At 47.8% G+C, this 20,326-nt stretch overlaps 2 protein-coding genes across 4 annotated transcripts; one reads left to right on the top strand and one right to left on the bottom strand.

The window, feature by feature from the left end:
- The first annotated feature begins 362 nt into the window (after positions 1 to 362).
- rnf215 (ring finger protein 215) lies at positions 363 to 11,187 on the top strand. Of its 2 annotated transcripts, none has more exons than XM_070834465.1 (11): positions 363 to 383; positions 585 to 965; positions 2,375 to 2,527; positions 3,252 to 3,323; positions 3,433 to 3,518; positions 4,365 to 4,419; positions 4,515 to 4,619; positions 5,602 to 5,724; positions 6,128 to 6,271; positions 6,374 to 6,476; positions 8,938 to 11,187. In XM_070834465.1, the coding sequence occupies exons 2-11, from the start codon at positions 723 to 725 to the stop codon at positions 8,958 to 8,960; spliced, it is 1,107 nt and encodes a 368-aa protein (XP_070690566.1). In that variant the 5' UTR covers positions 363 to 383; positions 585 to 722; the 3' UTR covers positions 8,961 to 11,187. The 2 variants fall into 2 exon arrangements, with proteins under 2 accessions (XP_070690566.1, XP_070690565.1); XM_070834464.1 differs by having other exon boundaries at positions 3,252 to 3,329.
- Positions 10,714 to 20,218, bottom strand: ascc2 (activating signal cointegrator 1 complex subunit 2). Of its 2 annotated transcripts, none has more exons than XM_070834456.1 (19): positions 20,137 to 20,218; positions 18,603 to 18,700; positions 18,016 to 18,174; positions 17,678 to 17,851; positions 16,904 to 17,033; positions 16,744 to 16,811; positions 16,512 to 16,625; positions 15,679 to 15,791; positions 15,511 to 15,585; positions 14,932 to 15,036; positions 14,767 to 14,835; positions 14,592 to 14,666; positions 13,855 to 14,077; positions 13,469 to 13,665; positions 13,216 to 13,335; positions 12,417 to 12,641; positions 12,235 to 12,322; positions 11,962 to 12,053; positions 10,714 to 11,672 (listed from the first exon to the last, which is right to left on the bottom strand). In XM_070834456.1, the coding sequence occupies exons 2-19, from the start codon at positions 18,684 to 18,686 to the stop codon at positions 11,501 to 11,503; spliced, it is 2,283 nt and encodes a 760-aa protein (XP_070690557.1). In that variant the 5' UTR covers positions 18,687 to 18,700; positions 20,137 to 20,218; the 3' UTR covers positions 10,714 to 11,500. The 2 variants fall into 2 exon arrangements, with proteins under 2 accessions (XP_070690557.1, XP_070690558.1); XM_070834457.1 differs by having other exon boundaries at positions 18,603 to 18,688; positions 20,127 to 20,217.
- Positions 20,219 to 20,326: the final 108 nt, after the last annotated feature.

The following is a 20,326-nucleotide window of genomic DNA, read 5'->3' as shown; positions in this document are numbered from 1 at the left end:
TGAACAAAACCCCATAACGGGCATTTAAGAGTCTGTTAATTTACTTAGTTTGTTATTTGATCCATCAGATGAGTTTTTCCCGTCAGATACTCCTGCTACTCTCTAAACCAACAATTTTACACCGTTTAGCTACATTTCCTAAACATTAGGGGATATAATATTGTCACGCTGCAGGTTGAAGTTGTTTAATTCTCTCTGCCGGAGTTCATTCACACAAACTGTTAGACTGCGACACTTAACAGTGTTGATAGCAGTGAAACACCGGTGTTATAGGTATTTATAGCCGATCTGAATCATGACGTAGAAGCGAAGAAGGAAGTGCGACGAGGTACTTTCTTAAGTTCTTCTCTGGCTGTGCTTCCTAAAACTCAACGGTTAAAACGGTAAGTTAACGGACTTTTACGGTAAATATGTTCTTTAACTTCTCTAAATGTCAGTGCGGCACATGTTCAGCTAAAACCACTCTGTTGTTGGACTTAATCTTAGTGAGTCTTTACCGGTTAGCACGTTTGTTCACAAGATGACAGCCCCCCGCTACTTCCGTTCTGAGCCGGAAGTTGCTTTGCTTGTTTACATTCTTCCAGGGGTCCAGCTAGCCAGTTAGCTAGCAAGCTAACTGAGAACAACAGCGCGGCCGGTGGCCCCAAAATGACGGGAAACAGCTGATCGGGTCTGCGTGCCGTCACAGTTTCCAGCCGTGCTTCCTCTCCCTTGTTCGGGCCATGGCTTCCGCTCGCTGCCGGTGCTGTCTGTGGGTGACGGTGCCGCTGCTCCTGCTGCGGTGGCCGGGGCCGGGGCTGCTGGTCGCGGCCGCGGAGCAGGTCGCTCTGGTGGAGGTTTTCCTGGAGCAGCGGCCCGGTGTCAGCGCTCTGCTGCAGGGGGAGGTGGTGCAGTCCAGCGCGGCCGGCAGGAGCTCCGAGCCCCGGGACGAGGACCGAGAAGAGCTGGAGGGAGAGCTGGTCCTGGTGAGTGGGTCACAGGGGAGATAAGAGAGCAGCGAACCAGCTCTGTCAGCAGTGCTTATCTGTGATTAATTAATTTATTAATCACTCATCTGTGGTTCCAAAATAAGAGCTCAGAGAAAGGCCCCCTGGTCCTCATAATCCATGTCAATCCAGCACCTGAACACAACACTCCCTGAAATATAAACACACATATTAACACTTATACACATGATAATCTGTAGAAACACTACCGGACTGATCCATCTGTGTGAAACAGTAGATTAATCAATAACATCAGAGTTTATCTGGTGGCTGTTCACTAGTAGTTTATGTGTCAGCTGGACACAAGACACACAGTTTACACACACACACACACCCACACACACACACACACACACACACACACACCACACCACACACACACACACACACACACACACACACACACACTCCAAACACACTCAGATCATAATAAACTGCTTCATAAAATCTGTTTGTATTGTTGCCCCTTCTCTCATTTCTGTCACAGATTAGTTTCAGTGTCATTCTCTCTGTTGTGTTTTGTTTTTGTACACAGTCTGATTTATGGAGCAGGTTTAGCAGCTGCACCCCCACTTTTAGACCTGGGGGAGCAGACGTGTGTTTTTTACCCCCACTTTTTGATCAGACAACCTTCTTTGAATATTTGAGCCAGGTTGTGTCCTAATTAGTTCTGTCTGGTTGCATCATATGTAGTTGGTGTATTAAACATCACATTTCCCGTCTTTACTGAAGCCGTTTTCTCAGATAAACTTTCCCAGAGAATCGGCTCTGACATCCGGAGTCGCCCTTTAACACATGAAGCCACAAACACACAGTCTGTGAAGGCAGCAGCAGCAGACCGTGTGTCCCTGTTCCCACCTGCTGAAGCACTGAAGCACTCAGGAGGCAGGACGGGATGCTGAAGCACGCTGAGGGTTTAATTCAGTGGTTTTAAGTGTTTACCAGAAATAAAACAGCTTTTATTTTCTAAGAAATCACAGGAAGTCTCTCTCCTGTCAGCGGAGCGTTCAGGTCCAGTCAGAAATAACAGCTTCACCACTGATATGATAACTAACTAAATATCTGTGAGATGGTTTTTAACCTTCAGGACTTTTTTCTAGAAAGTTTGCAGGTTTGGGCCTTTAACAGGAGTCTGAGGGTTCCAGATAATATAAAGGTGGTATTGATGTTTCACATTTACACTTTAGACCAGCATTCTTTAGGGTTTACTTTCCTACAGTTTAAGGTTCCTCCTCAAGTTTATGTGAATTAGAAAGTGAAATGTCTGTCACTATGTGTGTGTGTGTTAGAAATGTGTCTTTCTTCAGCCTGACTGAGCTGACGGGGTTTTGTTTGAAATGAAGGCGACCGACACCCTGAACAGCCAAACGCCTGTTTTCTGTCCACAGGTTCAGGACGAGGAGGCGCAGGTGAGCGGAGGAGAAGGTGAGGAGGGCACCAAAGAGCAGGAGCCGTGGATCGGGGTGGTGCCCGTGGAGATGGACGACAGCAAAGCCTCCACCGGAAACCAAGAGTCCTTCGCCGACGCGATGGTCAATAAAGTAAGGAGTTGAGTGTGAGTGTGTGCTGGGTGTCCCTCAGGGCTCCGCCTGTGGCCCACTGCTCACGTTTACCTTCACCAGGTGACTCCGGTCCCTCAGACGAGTCCGAACACATGAACAGATTAAGTTCCAGTTTGTCCCTCAGCTCAGGGCTCCATGTAATCAGTAATTACTGTCATAGTACAGCACACGTGCACTTCAGTTACCATGGTTACGCTTCATCAGCATCAGCATCAGCATCAGCATCATCATCATCATCATCATCATCATCCATTATCGTCAGTGTTAGCGAGCTTCTCCAAAACAAACAACAAAGAGAAACCAAACTGGAGAGAAGAGGAGACTGTTGTCTGTTCTCCTCCTCCTCCTCTTCCTCCTCCTCCTCTTCCTCCTCCTCTTCTCCTCCTCCTCCTCCTCCTCCTTCTCCTCCTCTTCCTCCTCCTCCTCCTTTTCCTCCTCCTCCTCTTCCTCCTCAGAACCAGTAGGACCAGCAGAGCAGAGCAGCTGTGTGTGTGTGTGAGAGTGTGTGAGAGTGTGTGTGTGTGTGTGTGTGTGTGTGTGTGTGTGTGTGTGTGTGTGTGTGTGTGTGTGTGTGTGTGTGTGTGTGTGTGTGTGTGTGTGTGTGTGTGTGTGTGTGTGTGAGAGAGTGTGTGAGTGTGTGTGTGTGTGTGAGAGAGTGTGTGTGTGTGTGTGTGTAACTTAACCTTCGTCCTCTGTGTTAAAGATGAAGCGAGCTCTGGTCCTCGGAGCGTCGGCCATCATCATCCTCGCTCTCAACCAAAACACCGTCACTGAGGTAAAGGTGTGTCTCATGTGTTTAACGTGTTCACGTCCATGTGGAGCCTCTCTGGGGGGGGGCAGCCCTCTGGAACACCTCCCTCACCTCCTGTCTCCTCCTGCCTCAGATGGATCTGTCTCAGGCGCTGTCCAAGCCCGTCATCGTCATCCAGACGTCCGAGAACGTCACCAAGCTGATCGGAGCTCTGCTCAGGTACGGGACTCCCCCCATCACACCCCCCCCCTCATGTCGCCGGCTGTGGGCCTGAATCATGTCAGCTGTACGCAAACTTTGGAAATGTGGTTTGGAGCGAGCAGTGGAGGATACAGAAGGGAAGGGTGGGCTGTGTTACACACGGCAGGAATAAACAGAGTAGAAGAAGAAGGAGGTCCTCCTTCGTTCTGTTAACATCCAGGAAGAGAAAGAGCTCGTCAGTCACATGACTGTGTGGTGTCTCTCAGGACTGATCAGACCAGACCGGCCTGCTGAACATGACCGGACTCTTCCTGGAGGCTAAAGCCAGCCAGTCCTGTCGCTCACACTCTGAACCTGCTCTCCTGTTTCTCTCCACTGAGCTGCTGTATTAACTGTAGAAGAAGAGTCTCTGATGAACAAACTACCAGGCAGCTCAGGATTAAATGGAAGTGATGTGTTCTTCACCTCCTCACCATCTTTAGTCAGAAAATATCTGATCGACACACATTTCATGTCCTCTGGTTTTATCTCATTATTAAAATAAGTCCTGGTTTGTTGATACCTCTAAAAATCTGGTGTTTCTAAACCACACCGATGTGAAACCTTCTGCCTGTGAGCTGTAAGAGGTGCTGCCAGCTCTGAGCCAGTGTTCCCATCAGTCTTTGCTGGTTTGAAGTCATGTGATTCACTCTCAGAACAGGCTCCAAAGATAGAAACAGAGGAACATGCAAGTAAAAGAAAGAAAAGATGTTAATGAAACAGAACTCATAATAGACTTTATTTTGGTGAAGAAGCTTCAGACCTGAACTGAACTCAGATCAGTTCATCACTGTGGCTCTGAACGACCGTCCTCTGTCTCTGCAGGGGTCTTCACGCCACGGCAAGAATCACATACAAGAGGATCCTGCAGGACAACCTGGTGAGCCCCCCCCCCATCCACCAGAGGACTGTTAGCGCCCCCCAGTGGTGAGTGAACAGGTGACAGGCTGAGCTGACTGCTGTGTGTTGGCGCAGGGAGCCACGCTCACGCTGTGGTCCAGCTGTGGTCGGTCGAGAGGAGGCCTCTACGGGGAGTGGCAGGGGGTCATCTGCACGGGGGAGACCAACTCTCAGGTCCAGGTGGGGGAGCAGAACCACACACCATCAGCCCCGTTAAAGGAGAACTCCGCTGTTTTTAAACCTCAGGCCAGTTTGTACATTCACGATGGGTAGGTCCACTAAAAGAGCTTGTTTGATCCACTGACAGGCTCAGAGTGTTATTCTAAGTGTGTGACAGCATCATGGAAAGGATCCCTACAGAGAGAGACCTGGAAGATCCTTTTGGTTTAACCACAAACAGCACACACACCAGACTACATAGAGAAACACAGTAATTTAACTTTATAGAACTTGGTCTACTACTGACTTGAACAGTTAGTTTGTGTTTTAGTGTGTTATACAAATCTGTGTTGATCTGAAGCAACTATTCAAAACACCAAAGTCACACACTAACACAAACACACTGATGATCCAGCAGAGCAGCAGCTCCTGTGTCCTGTTCTCTAAAATCCCTGTTTTAGTGAATGTAGTCTGGTGTGTGTGCTGTTTGTGGTTAAACCAAAAGGATCTTCCAGGTCTCTCTCTGTAGGGATCCTTTCCATGATGCTGTCACACACTCAGAATAACACTCTGAGCCTGTCAGTGGATCAAACAAGCTCTTTTTGGTGGACCTACTGTGATCAGGTGCAGTTGTCCCAAAGGATCACGTTGCAGCCATTGCAGCCCGTTTGGTGTCTGCTGGCTGAGGTGATCTACTGGACCAGTTCCAACACTTTTACTACCTACCAGTCACTCACACACCAGGATGAGGACACAGAGGACCAGGGGGAGAAACAGTGGAGTTATTTAAAAATCATGCTTGAAGCTATAAACAAATGATTGGTTATTCTAAAAATCCTTTCAGTGTTTATTACAGAGGCAGGTGGAAGAAAACCAGACTAGAAAAACCAGATGGGACTTTAAAACCCATCTTTCAGTGTGAATGTAGTCGTGTGAAGTGTGTGTGGTGTCTCAGCCTGGTGGTCGGAGTGACTCGGTGCTGCTCTCCTCCCGCTGTGTGCAGAAGTACCTGCAGCAGCTGTGGGACACCGTCCTCCTCGTGGCTCTGATCCTCAGCACCGGGGTCATCGTTCAGGCCCGCTGGCAGCACCAGGACCAGGACCGCCAGCTCAACGACGACTTGGAGGTACGTCACCGCCCTCACAGCTCAGATCACACGTTAGAGGTACTTGTACGTTCACTTTCAACCAGTTTAATATTTAAATGAACATAATGCATTTAATGCTGTTTAACCACCCGTGTGTTTTATGGGCTAAAATCTTCATATTATAAAATGTTATTTAATCTGTTAGTGCTCATTAAATGCTGCAGATCACGTTGGGCAGAAACACAAACAGGTTTATTTTCTAGTTTTCAAAGGTTAGATTATATTAGATTCACTGTTTCTACCCATGATCCTCTCTTACCACCTACTGGTCCTTCAGACACCAGGATGTGGACAGAGAGGATCATGGGTAGAAACAGTGTGGTTTAGAGCTTCAGTCACCTCCTGAAAGCCTGTAATAAACTAGTCGTGTGGTTTTGTCCAGCTGCTTCCTAAACAGGACGTCCTGAAGAGGATGTCGTCCCTGAAGACCAAAACATATCGGCAGCCCAAACCGTGGTGCGACCCGTCTCAGCCGGGAGAGACGGACAACTGTGCCGTCTGTCTGGAGCCGTTCAACAACAACCAGGTGAGCCGGCGCAGCCGCGGCCCGATTCTGTCCGGTCGGCGCTCACACCTATGTGGTGTGGCCGCGTGACCTGTGATGTCACTGTCTCTGCTGTCGTCTCAGTGTCTGCGGGTGCTGCCCTGTCTCCATGAGTACCACAGAGACTGTGTGGACCCCTGGCTGCTGCTGCAGCACACCTGTCCTCTGTGCAAGCGCAGCATCCTCAGTGAGTTCACCTGCACACACACACACACACACGCGCTACACACACACGCTACACACACACACACTACACACACACACACAGACACTAGCTGGTCACCAAGGGGGCTAAATAACTAGTTAGTCAGTGTGTAGTGGAGGTCTATAGTGTGTGTGTGTGTGTGTAGTGGAGGTCTATAGTGTGTGTGTAGGCACTGGGGAAATCTTTCTGCTGAAAAATAGAATAAGAATAACAGACGGAGCGTTTAGATTAGAGTTCAGAGGGTTAAACCAGTTAAACCAGTTAAACCATTAACCTTCCCCGTCTCCATTAATACGACAGAAAATCGTTCATTTTGAACTTGTCGCTCTCTAGTGGTGCTTTTCCACTAGTACCTACTCGGCTCGGCTCGGTTGGTTTTCCATTACAGTTGAGTACCACCTCAGGGGGGGGGTCGTCAGGCAGAGCCTCACCTGCCATCATGAGAAGGAAAAAAGAAATAAAATAATAAAGTAATTCTTAATACTTTTCCTCTGGCCTGTGCTTTAATGCAGCTTCAGTGTGGTTCCTGTTCAAACACAGCGAGGAGCCGTGTGAGTCGCTCTCATGACTCATCCAGTGATGTCACTCCCTGACCAATCGGTGGCCTGCAGTCTGGTGACGTCACAGTTTCAGCTCCACTCAGCTCGCTTGGAACCCCGGCAGAGGAGGTACTAACTAATAATACCTGGTACCAGGAACTATCACCTGGTGGAGAACCCTACAGACCGAGCAGAGTCGAGTCGAGCCGAGTCGAGTAGGTTCTCCACCAGGTGATACTACCTGGTACCAGGTACCTTTCAGTCCTCCTCTGCTGGGGGTCCCAGTGAGCTGAGTGGAGCTGAAAATGTGACGTCACCAGACTGCAGGCCACTGATTGGCCAGGGAGTGACATCACTGGATGAGTCATGAATCAAAGCCTCCATCTTTAAACCTGGAAACAGACCAGGTGTTTTTATCATTTAGCCAAAAGTGAAACGTGGAAAATGTCTGCAGGTAAACCAACGAGCTCGTAGGTGTGTTGTGTCGTCAGAGCAGTGACGTGCGCTGAGGTCTGTGGTTGGGGAGGCACTGACTGTCAAAGTCAGATTTACAAACATTTATTCTAATAAAATAGCAGGAATTCACAATTCAGTGGAAGAATTTTAAATTCATATCGGCTCAAGCATATTTTACCCTCTTTTCTATGAATAAAGGAAAAAGAGAAGGCAAGGTTCAATTTCTGTGCATAACAGTGGGTAAAGATGGCTTCTGGAACTTTTTCTTTTATCTCAGCCTCCACAAAGTGCCAGCTCCTGTTTGGCTGAAAAGCAGGTTTCATTTATCAGGTCTTTCAAAACCTCCCGTTCTTCTCCCTCAGCACTGTGGCTGATATTAAGTCTCCGTTGTTCATTCGTAGCCAGATCGACCCGTGATGTTCCCAAAATCTTTAAAGAAATCTGCCTGTGGATGTGAGCAGCTGATCGTCCATGTTCGCTCAGACTTCTCGGCACGTTTCTCAAATCACAGGATCCAGTTTTGGTCCAGACTCCTCGCTGTGTTTGAACAGGAAATACAGGATTTCAGCGATTTTGACTATAAAGATGATCAAAACTTGTGGGAACCACACCGAAGCTGCATTAAAGCACAGGCCAGAGGAAAAGTATTATTTTATTTCTTTTTTTCTGCCTCCTCTGACTGCACATCCTTGCGTCAGAGGAGTTTCAGCCCACCTTGCTATGACGCCCCCCCCCACGTTGAAGTGGTACTCAACTGTAATGGAAAACCAAACCGAGTCGAGTCGAGTAGGTACTAGTGGAAAAGCACCACAGGTTTTAGCTTTGGATGATTCTCTTTATTCTCCTGTTCCCTGAATGAAAGTGCAAACTCTCTTATCACCTAAAGTCTATATAATCTGTAGTCTAGAGCCAGATTATTTCATGTGACTATAAAGAACGGCCCGTCGGTAAACAGCACTCCCACCTCTCATACTACAAATCCCACAATGCACTGCACAGCTGCCGCGCTGATCAGGACCCGTGCAGCAGCAGGGAGGAAAAGTGGACTTTGAAAACAGACTCTCTCAGCAGGTGGGGGGGGGCGGAGTTTCACCTGTTTGTCTATCGGAGGTGAACCTGTGTGTCTTGTTAGTGGAGCTGATGTGGTCGTGATTAAAGAATCTAACTATAAAGTCTAGAGGCACTAAGAGACAAAACAGACAAAAAAAAGAAAATAGAATTAAAATGTGTTTATTTTATTGAGGAAAAGTTGTTGAAGTTTGTTTAAATTCATATTTCTGAATAAAATCTATATTATTATGTCACATACTATAATAAAACAGTCACTGTTAGACTCTTCACTAAATGTTCAGCCTGTTTGGCCCTCTTACACTGTGTTTTACATTTTGGCCCCTTCTTTGATTGAGTGTGACCCCCCCCTGCTCACCTCACCTGTTTTCTCTCTGCAGGCAGCGTCTGTGCCGACCGCTAACGTCGCCTCACCTCCACCAGCAGCAGCTCTGGTCTCCTCCTCAGTGACGCACCCTTTTTATACTGACCTCACGTCTCCTCCTTCCAGCAATGGATTGTGGGAGTAAATATAAGCTTGTCGGAGCAGCGGGCCTCACAGACAGACAGACAGACAGACAGACAGTGGTGGTATGAACACGGTACTGTGAAGCGCTGTTGCTTCTTCCTGGGATCACAAAACTGTACAACTGTGGAAAAGTTAATCTGTGCGTTTGATCTGCAGCGGTGAAGATGTGAGCTAATAACTGGTGACTGGAGAGTCTGTTTCTGCATGGACGTTCAGTGCTTTATGCTTTTAAAGGAGCACTCCACTGTTTCTCCCCCTGGTCCTCTGTGTCCACATCCTGGTGTCTGAGTGACTGGTAGGTAGTAAAAGTGTTGGAACTGGTCCAGTAGATCACCTCAGGCTCAGAGTGTTATTCTAAGTGTGTGACAGCATCATGGATGCTGTCACACACTTAGAATAACACTCTGAGCCTGTCAGTGGATCAAACAAGCTCTTTTAGTGGACCTACTGTGATCAGGTGCAGTTGTTCCAACACTTTTACTACCTACCAGTCACTCACACACCAGGATGTGGACACAGAGAGGACCATGGGTAGAAACAGTGGAGTGGCCCTTTAAGTGACGTACTGATTAAGTGTCAACGTTCACTTTAGATTCAGATGATGTCAATAACAACTTATTGAACTGAGTTTAATGTGACTGATCTGCTGTCTGGACTCAAACTTTTCTAATCAATGTTCGTCGTAGAGGTTCTGTAGTGGTAGTCCACAGGTAAAACTGTTCTACAGTCAGTAGCAGAAGTGGAAGAGGTGTTTGCACTTGTCCTGAACTTGCCTTATGACAGAAACCACAAACACCCCCAGAATGACACCTTCCACCCTGAGCTGTTACAGTAGCTGAGATAGAGACGTTCAACAGGTCCGTCTGTCCACAGATCAGCTGGATCTTCACCTGTTTCCTCCTGTTAGAAGGTGTGTGTGGACCACGTGTCCTCTGACGTACGGCTGCACAGGTAATCCTCATCATTTGGACACACGTGAAGCGCTACAGCTGTTTCAAAGCATCTCAGGGCCTTTGTTCATTTAAAGGAGTAGTTCAGCATTTTGGGAAACACTTCTGAGTAGGATGAGAAGACTGATTCCACCCTCCTGTCAGTAGGGTACAGTTAGCTTAGCTTAGCATAAAGACTGGGAAACAGCTGGCCTGACTCTGTCCAAAGCCTGTTAATTAACATGTTATATCTCGTTTGTCTGAAATCCAAACTGTGAAGTAATGAGGGGAGATCTGGACTGTTTTATTGGGACCAGTAACTTCAACCTCAAGGTGGTGCTAAAGCTCCAGGAAGTGACAGTTTGTCCCTGCTTCCAGTCCTGATGCTAAGCTAGGCGGCTGCTGACTGTAGCTTTGTACCTGCACAGATATGAGAGTGGCGTCAGTCTCCTCACCGGACTCACTGCAAGGAAGCAAAAAAGAAGTGGAACTGTTCCTTTAAAGATTTGAATATTTGCATAAAGTTAAATACAAACTGTTACCGTGCAGTAAAAGTCGACATTAGTGTGACATTAGAGGCCGTGTGTGTGTCCAGTTAATAGTCCAGTGACTAAAGGATTAATGTGTGCAGCCGTACTGAAGCTCCTCCAACACTTCAAGGACAAAGTCACATCCAGCTGACTTCATCATTTCATCAGTGACGACTCAAACTCCAAGGATGTCAAAAACAGTATTATTATATTTATTTGATGGTTGTTTTTAAATGTCAACTCCAAAAAGCAATTCCACGTGCTTCTTTTGTTACAAAATGCTCTGATAGATCTGTTCTGTTGGTAGAAAATAGTTTGTGTGGCGACATGTCGAGGCCGCTCTGCACAGCCCGGGCTTCCAAACGCAGCGGCGGCGGCACTACGAGGCGGCCGCAGAGTCTTTGTCTGTTGTCACGTTTTTCCGAAGGCCGGACAGCAGCGTGTGAACCGGCTGGACGCCGTCTCACCTGGGCGGTGACCGCGGCGTCCAGACGAGCTCACGGGGTCAGCAGTTGTTCTTCCAGCGGCAGAGGGAGCCGCGGGATGTCGCTTCCTTTTCTCCTATGTTGTCTGTTTCATAATGATGATGTCAAAGATCGATCACTCTGGATCTTAATAATAAACTGATTTGTTACTTGGCAAAAATAAAGGTTTTACTCTTTGTCCTCAGCCAGGACTTTGGTTTTTATCGAGCTATAAAAGAAAACTGATGGCGTCCTTCAGGCTCAAACGCTAAACGTTCAGGGTCCCAAACCTCCCAAGAAGCTGATCTGATCTCAAAATGTGGCCAAAAAACCAGTAAACTACTGAAAACCCACTGAGGCTCTGCCTTCGAGCTCAGGCGGCGACTTGGGGGCCAAAGTCTGATCGGGGGAACATGTGGGCACCAAAATCACGACCTTTAACCCAGAACTACCTTCACTGCCCCCCCCTCCATCCTACCATCAGTCTGACCGTTGGAGCAGCAGCCGTCGGCTCAGGACGGGATCATGCCTTTGTTCCTCTTGCGGTCGGCCATCGAGCGCCGGTTGTGGTTTGCCGTGCGGCTCTTGTTGGCCTCCTTCTTGCGTCGGTCCAGGAACGTCTCCAGAGTTTGTCCTCGGCCTTTGGGCTGACCCACCACGTTACTGGGACGCTCCGGACGGAAACTGGAAGACAGAAGACAGAAGACGGAGCCGCCGGGTCAACGTCTGACCGTGTTTCCATCCACTAAAGCTGACAAACACCTCAACACGGCACAGTGGAAGAATCAGCTGCTCTGTTGTGTTCGACGCTCCTGATGTTCTCACCTGTTCACTTAACTTCTATCAGTTTACACAAAGTGACTTCTCCTCGTGTCTTTACAATTAATAAAGATAAATAAAGAAGCCCCCACTGAGGGGAGGAGTATCTACAAACGTCTTATTTCCAGGGAGAAGCTGGTGGGATGGACTTTACCCCTTCCTCTGCTGCATGGCGGCTCTTCTGGCCTCAGCCCTCTCCCTCAGCACGGCCGGGTCCTGCACAAACTGGTCCCTGTTCACGTTGTTCTGCAATGAAAAGGATTCACGTGGAAACACAGCATGCAGCTAAAGTGACTGAGCACAGTTACAGCTGCAGCGCTTCATGCCACCAGAAAAGTTTGACAAACTGATTCTACATTTAAAACTCATCACTGAGCTTTAAAATGGGTCAACAAGAAAGATTTGTTGTCTGTGATGCTTTCAGTACCGGTATAGTCTCCTCCTCCTCGTCTTCTCCATCCTCCTCCTCCTCCGGTTTGTTTCCTTTCCTCAGTATCTGTGGGACTGTAAACGGCCTGCAGGAGAACACAAACTCAGTCATCAGACATTTTAACCAGCGCTCTTCTTCACAGCGCCTCCTCCTCCTCCTCCTCCTCCTCCTCCTGTTACCTTCTGCTCAGTAGACTGTCTCCGTCCAGGTCATTGGCTCCCACTTGGTTCATGTCGTAGGTGTCGTCGTACTCGTCGTCGTAGTCGTCCAGGCCGAGGGACGCCGCGCTCTCACCGGGTCCGATGACGACCTCGTCCACCACCGTCTCGTAGGCCTGATAACGAGTCCTCTGCTCCTCGATGTGCTGCTTGTCGTTCAGCATCTCTCGAACACTCTCACCTTTCCTGCAAGAGCGAGAACCCACGACAGGATTACACTCGACTCCAGACAGCCTCAGCTCTTCACTTCATTTAAATACAAGGAGAGTTTAGATGGTAACTGCACTGATTTTCAACCTGGCTACTTCCACTAAAAGAGCTTGTTTGATCCACTGACAGGCTCAGAGTGTTATTCTAAGTGTGTGACAGCATGGAAAGGATCCCTACAGAGAGAGACCTGGAAGATCCTTTTGGTTTAACCACAAACAGCACACACACCAGACTACATTCACTAAAACAGGGATTTTAGAGCTGCTGCTCTGCTGCTGTTTTTGTGAATGGAGTCTGGTGTGTTGGAAAGCAGTGATGTTAATGTTAAATGATCTTACTGGACCAGTTCCAAACCAAAATAAGTAAAAATCTGGCCCAGGATTAAGAATCAATCAATAAGAGGAGCACTGCAAAAGGAGGGAGGTTAAGTCTGGACATCCTACTTGGCTCTGACTAAACAGATTAAACCGTGTTGATCCCACTATATCTGTGGTTCCCTGTTAGGAGGCCTTTTAATGTGTGATCAGTGAACGTCTCTCTGAGCTCTCACCTCCTGCCCTTCCAGATGCGGGACATGTCCACCTGGTCCCTACGGAAGACGTCAAACTCATCATCATCGAACACGTTGGATCTGACGCTGACCAAGTGTGGGAGCTCCTCCTTCACCGGCCTGAAAGGAGGAACGGGGTCAGACACATTGGTTAACATCAACGGCAACAACTACTTCATCTCAGTTTCACGAAAAGGCACTTCTATATGAACTCCATGTTTTACTGCGGAGCTGTGAAAGGGCGAGGCGTTACCTCGGCATGGCTCGGTCCAGTTTGTCCAGGCCGGGGGCCAGGCGGTCCTCCAGGATGTTGTTTATGACCAGCTCAGAGTTGTAGTCGTACTCCTGCAGACAGGCCAGCAGGAAGCCTTCGCCCAGATCGGGCAGCAGGTCCCGGATACACGACAGCAGAGACTCCAGCTCGGCCTCGCTCACCGGACACAGCGCCCCCTGATGGCACGACAACAAAATAACATCTGAATAAAATCTGAATGAGCATTTTTCACTGTTAAAAAACAGTAAACAATCAGCGGACTCATCAGTTAAGAAAATAATCTTCAGCTGTCCAACATCTTTACTTCAGTGTATCAAACAGGATGTAACCTGCAGGACGCTGAGCTGAATAATCACTGAACTCACGTTGTTTCCTCTTCGGGGAACATCCATCGTGGCCTCTGCTCCGCCGGGCTCGTGGTCCTCCTGAAGGTTAGATCCAGCTGAGGCGGCGGCGCCCGCTCCCCCCTGACAGGCCGCCGTCGCCGGGGGGGCTCTGTGCTGAACGTGGCTCTGTGGCCTCTGTCGGCCCACGCTGTCCCAGGCGCTCTGGACCCCCTGGAGCAGGTAGGACGTCCGAGTCTCATCACTGAGGACGGCAGCTGGTTAAGGAGAGGGAACAACGAGGCTTCACGGCGTCACCGTCTGTCACTGATCCCACCGTCTGTCCACCTCCACCGGCTGATCATCACTATTATACTTGGATTAATCTATTGATCATCTGTGGTGTGAAACGTCCAGAAAGAGGAGAAATATGCCTGTTGTAACATTTTACAGCAAAAATGTATCATAATGCAAAACCAACCAACCAAATGTTCATATTTCAGAAGCTGGAACCATCAAATGTTTTGTGTTTTTCCTCCAAATATTAAGTGATTATGTTGAAGCTCTGAACTCAGTTCACCATCACGTTAAATATTCGTCCTATTTTCTCACCAACACGATTAAATGTTATTCTTTGAGTTAATGTTCAAAGTTCAAGCTGCAGATGTTCAACTCTACATTCCTCCTCTTAGAGAAAATACTCCAGTACATCATACAGGCTTGGTTTTTGGTTACTTTGAGGCAGGTGTGTGTGCAGAGTGTAATCAGAACAAGGATACATGACAGGGAGGGCCTGCTGTAGGAGGCTGACATCGTCTGCGATGGGAAACTGCTCATCGTAGTCCGACAAGAACCTGAAAGGACAAGAAAGAAAACAGGAAACCCCCTCAGACTCTCTGACTGAACCAGAGGAGATGAGGAGAACAGTGAGGGTGGACCACAGAATCATTTTACCTTTTCTCAGGTAAAAAAGATGTGAAATGTTGTAGGAGCTCCTCTGCAAATGTCAGCATGTTTTCTCGCCTGCAAAGCAACAAGAATCAGCACAATTAGTGTGTGTGTGTGTGTGTGTGTGTGTGTGTGTGTGTGTGTGTGTGAGAGAGAGTTCGGACGTCTCACCCCTCCAGGATGGGCTGTAGGCAGGTATGATGCAGCAGCAGGTGAGACGTCTCCACCATCTTACGACAGGAGTGGGACAACCTCTTCCACAAGTCCTCCTGCAGCCTAACGGAGGACAAGAGAGGTTATTTACCTTCACGTTCATTCTGCAAGAGGGTCTCAGTGTTTTACTGCTCAGCTTTGTCTTTTTAAAAGGAGAACTCCTCTGTTTCTACCCATGATCCTCTCTGTCCTCATCCTGGTGTCTGAGTGACTGGTAGGTAGTAAAAGTGTTGGAACTGGTCCAGTAGATCACCTCAGCCAGCAGCCACCAAACGGGCTGCAATGGCTGCAACGTGATCCTTTGGGACAACTGCACCTGATCACAGTAGGTCCACTAAAAGAGCTTGTTTAAAACACTCATTATTACTAATATTGTGTTGGACCCTTTAAGAACTAACGGCACACAAACTATCCAATGGAGGCAGCAGTAGACCAGCGACAGCTGTGTTCTGCAAGGTAAAATGACTGCTTTTGTGAATGTAGTCTGGTGTGTTTGGTGTTTGCCACTTAAACTAATAAACGCAGCAGAAACTTTACCCTTTATCATCAAAGTTTCTCTTCCTCACCGCCTTCTCGAGGTCAGGCACAGCGGTCTCATAAAACGAGGTCAGTCTGACGGGAGAGAGGAAACGAGACGATGGTGAAAAGCCTTTGAGACGGTGTGTTAGTGCACCTTGATACTGCCAGCGTCCTCCGTGTGACTACCTGCTGAGGAAGCCGTGGGAGTGGAAGCTGGAGCAGGCGGCAGGGAAGATGTCCAGGAAGGCATGGATGGTGGTGGAGGAGTCACACAGGTACAGAATCAGATCTACAAGTTCCTGAGACAGAACAAAGCACACCTGATGTCACCGACAGGACGTAGAGGGGTTACACTACGTCTATGTCCTCCTGTGGTTTTACCATCAGCTTCATCCTCTGCTCCAGCGGCACGCCGGCCGGGTCACAGAGGATCACCTGCCCTCCCTGAGCTTCACTGGGTTACTGATCAGTCACAAGAGGCGTCACTCTGGTGTCTTTTTGTTGGCCAAGTCTCTTATTAAGCCTCTTGGGCAACTACCGTAAAGCTCCTAACTTTTCATACTTGTACATATTAACAGACTACAGGCTGTCTGTCTGTCTGTCTGTCTGTCTGTCTGTCTGTCTGTCTGTCTGTCTGTCTGTCTGTCTGTCTGTCTGTCTGTCTGTCCGTCTGTCCGTCTGTCCGTCTGTCCGTCTGACTCATAACCACTTGTGTCAGTAACACAGTTTTTTAAATGTTTTTTCTTTTTTAACATGTGTTCCCTTACATAGTAGTTGACTTTGTACCACTGTGATAAAGGACTGTGACCACACTAACTATGGGTGCTTCAGTATCACACTGTCTCAGGCTTTGATCTTGGTTTCTGGTTTATTCACTGAGCCTTAAAGCAGAAAGTCCTCTCTCATTTTAAAGGCCAGAGCAGCCTGTGAAATACAGCACGATGTTGATATGAGAAGAAACATGGACGTTGCTGTGAGCTCATCGGCCTGACGTACAGATACCAGTGTGTCTGTCTGACCTGCTGGCTCATGCTCATGGCAGTGGGCTGCTTGTGTGCGTTCAGCTTCATCGGCTCCATGGCTGTGGCCCCCTCACACTGGAGGCCGCATTTATTCAGGATGGTGTCGAACACCTGAGGGTGACCGAGAATAAAAAGAGTGAGAAAACCATTGAAAATGTCCCAGAAAGACTTTTTGATGAATGTCTGTTCAGTAAAGATAAACAGCCGCATCTATAAAATGGGATCTTACCTGTAACACAGTGGGCACCGTCTCATCCAGGTCGCTGTAGTAAGACGGCTGCTGAGTAAAGATGTTCTCTGAAAGGACGTCAGTATGAAAGTTAACAAACACTTCTTCACCATCTCCTGCAGCCTGCATCATTTCAGCTCAACCCGAACAAACAGCTCACCGATCATCTTGTGCAGCAGCTGGCTGTTTCCCTTTCCAAACAGCACACACAGATCCAGAATCTTGGGAATGTCAAACAGGAAGTTCTCATAGATAATTTCTCCAAACACAGCCGGGGTGATGAAGTTCTCCTGAGGAAGAGAAGCACAAAGCAAACACAAGACGACAAGGTGGTTATTAAAGGGTGTATTTTCAAATTTGCACTCTCTGTGTCCACATCCTGGTGTCTGAGTGACTGGTAGGTAGTGACAGTGTTGGAACTGGTCCAGTAGATCACCTCAGCCAGCAGCCACCAAACGGGCTGCAATGGCTGCAACGTGATCCTTTGGGACAACTGCACCTGATCACAGTAGGTCCACTAAAAGAGCTTGTTTGATCCACTGAATTAACCCTTTAAATGTTCCCCACCTATGGAACAAGCCTCCTGAACACCTGACGTCTGCTAAAACGGTCAGTGCATTTAAATCAGGCCTTAAAACAGGATCTGACAGCACACAGTTTATCACAGACTCTATAAACTAGCACAACCACTACCTGATGCACTTTATCATTACTACCCAATCTTGGGCAACTGTGCAATAATCCACAATCTACATAATTCTTCTGTATATATTTGGTTTATTTAATTTCTTTAACTATTTCTGTCCCCTTGAGTTTCAGTAACAGCAAAATTTCCCCACTGAGGGATCAATAAATGTTATCTTATCTTATCACTGGTATTTCTAGTGATCAGTAGATCATTATTCGCTCTCTACAGTTTAAATGTTGCCCCCACCTTGGACTCTTTATGCGTGGCCATCCTGAGGAAGGTCAAGAAGATCGCCCTGTGGATGGAGCGCTGCATGTCGGCCACTGCCGGGGAGGACGGCAGGGTGGCGAGGTCGAGGCCACGGGGAGCGTGGTGCAGGTATGAATCCAGGCACCTCTGCAGAGACTCATCAAACACCACCTGGTGGAGGGGGCGGACAGGAGCAGACAGGGAGGGATGGTTATACAAAGAAAAAACTATTCCTGCTGTGTCACTGAATCTGAAGCTGTATTTTCATAGATTTGCATGTTTCCAGCTGCAGAACAAAAAGGGACACGTGGGTGTTCATGTCCGCAGCGTCTCACCTGACACCAGAACTTGTCATGGGGCAGTGCGAGCAGCCACTCCAGGTCCTCCGAGATGAATTTGGCATGCTCCAAAAACTCCTCCAGCTCAGCGGGAGAGCCGTCCTGTGGCGGGGGTTTGTAAGGCACGAAGCAGCGCTCAGCCTTCCTGACCGGGTGCTGGTGTGGACAGAACGCACAGGGTCCCATTAAGAGGTCGATCCGTTAGTCAGACACTGCTCGTGCAGAGGAAGAGGCTCGGTCTGTGGAAGCCGGTAGCTTCAACGAGCCATAAAGTCCGACACAACGGCTGGATTACAGAGACAAATCTGGGGTCCAGGAAACTTCCCGAAGCTTGTTTTGTATTGACTCAACTCTTCTGAAAGGAACTATTTCTTATCATACATTTCTTTTTATATCAAAGGCTGTTCATCTAACTAACTTTCTCAAAACACTGACTTTCTACTGTTGTTATTTCCAGTTCAGTTGGTCATTATTTTGAGAAACTTCAGGGTCTTTTCTCTAATCCTGGTGGTGGATATGGGCTTCCATACGATTCTGATAAACTGCCCCCCCCCACCGGCTGTCTGAGTGTGTTTCTGGCTCACCAGTGCAGGCAGTGTGTGCTCCTTCCCCAGCGGGTCGGCTTCAGTCACCTGCAGCTCATCCAGGGGCACTCGGGCGCAGGCCATGGCTTTAGAGTTTTCTACCAGATCATTAAAGACACACAGGACTCAGCACATGTACAGACTTAAGAAGTGAAGCAGGGTTGGTGTCAGACAAGAATCATTACATATCATTTAGTTCACTGATATTTCTTTTTCAATAAATAGTGTCTCTGTTGAAATACACTATAATGTGACATGAAAATGTTATTCATATCACATCCCTCTAAAACGTTAAAGTTTGAACTCTAATCAGTCCAAAGTTTAACGTGACATCATGTCATTATCGCTCTGCTCTCACACGCTTCCTCACTGAGCCAATGTGAACTGATGCTGTGCACTAAAGTGTAGTACAAATATATAAAAGTACCAAGACAAGACACCAAGAATGTATTTACTCACCTCTGATGCTAGGATACTATTTTTAATTATTCCCCTAGGTTGTATAACACAGTGTAAGTTGGTTAAACAGATGCTGTCGTGTTTGAACTGGACATGTTGGATCAAACAGTTTAACTGAGTACTGGTTATTATCACTTCCTGTTGTTTAACATCAGCCAGTGAAGCAAGGTTGTCTGAGCAAATATTAATAACATGTCAACAATATGGATTTATGGCTCCAACAGTATTTATTCCTTCCTTATGAAGGAGGGGTGGTCTGTGTGCATTTATATATTTATATGTGTCTGCACGGTCACCACAATGATAGTAATATACTATACTGTCCTACTAGTCATCTACTGACTAGTCCTGATAAACACAGCTTCACCTGGACACCGGCCGGCTGTGTGTTCAAGTTAGAATAAAGAATTAATCACAAAAAGTGAGTCAGTGCCCGGAGGTCAGTTCTTCTTCTGTAACTAACGTTAACTGACCTCCTGCTGACAGATAACCAGCTAACAAACTGCTGAGGCAGAGAGAGACAGTTAGCTAACGCTGCTAACAGCAGCTTGTTCGGCTAACCAGCTGGTTAAACCTCAGCTACAGCTAGTTAACCTTAATCACTGTTCAGCTAACCAGCTGGTTAAACCTCAGCTACATCTAGTTAACCTTAATCACTGTTCAGCTAACCAGCTGGTTAAACCTCAGCTACAGCTAGTTAACAGTTAGTCAACCACCGTGAGTTCCCACTGCCACTGAAAACTAACCTGTTAACCACGAGCGTTCACTGACAGCACCACGTATTTAACCAGTCTGACTGAAAGACGACGTGTGGCCCTGTGAGATAAATAACTGGCTAACTAACTAGGCAACCAACTAACTAGCAAACGAACTAACCAACTGGCTAGCAAGCTAACTAACTAACTAACTAGCTTGCTAGCTAACTAACTGTCCGCTGTGTTACCAACTTGAGCAGAGCTAGCATCGCCTCCATGAATGGAGCAGCTAAGCTAATGCTGACGGTGTCCGGAGCCCCGCCGTGACCCGTATGTACCGTTAATACCTGCGCAGGTGACCCGCTCAGACATCTTCTCACCTGTTACCGTGACCGTCCGGGACTCTGCTCAGGCCATCTCATTCCCACTGTTTCACTTTCCCAGCGGTTAGTCACCTGTGCGGGGCCCGGAAGTGACGTCTGTTTTTCAACATGACACAGTGAAGCAAAACTTCCTGCGACGGCCTCTGCTGCCCCCTGGTGGCGGCGGAGCGCAACAGCAGCAGGTTAT

This window comes from Pempheris klunzingeri, chromosome 7 (assembly GCF_042242105.1).
Source record: "Pempheris klunzingeri isolate RE-2024b chromosome 7, fPemKlu1.hap1, whole genome shotgun sequence".
Lineage (NCBI taxonomy): Eukaryota > Metazoa > Chordata > Actinopteri > Acropomatiformes > Pempheridae > Pempheris > Pempheris klunzingeri.
The sequence above is the reverse complement of the archived record's forward strand: the minus strand, read 5'-3'. Positions and strand labels throughout refer to the sequence as shown.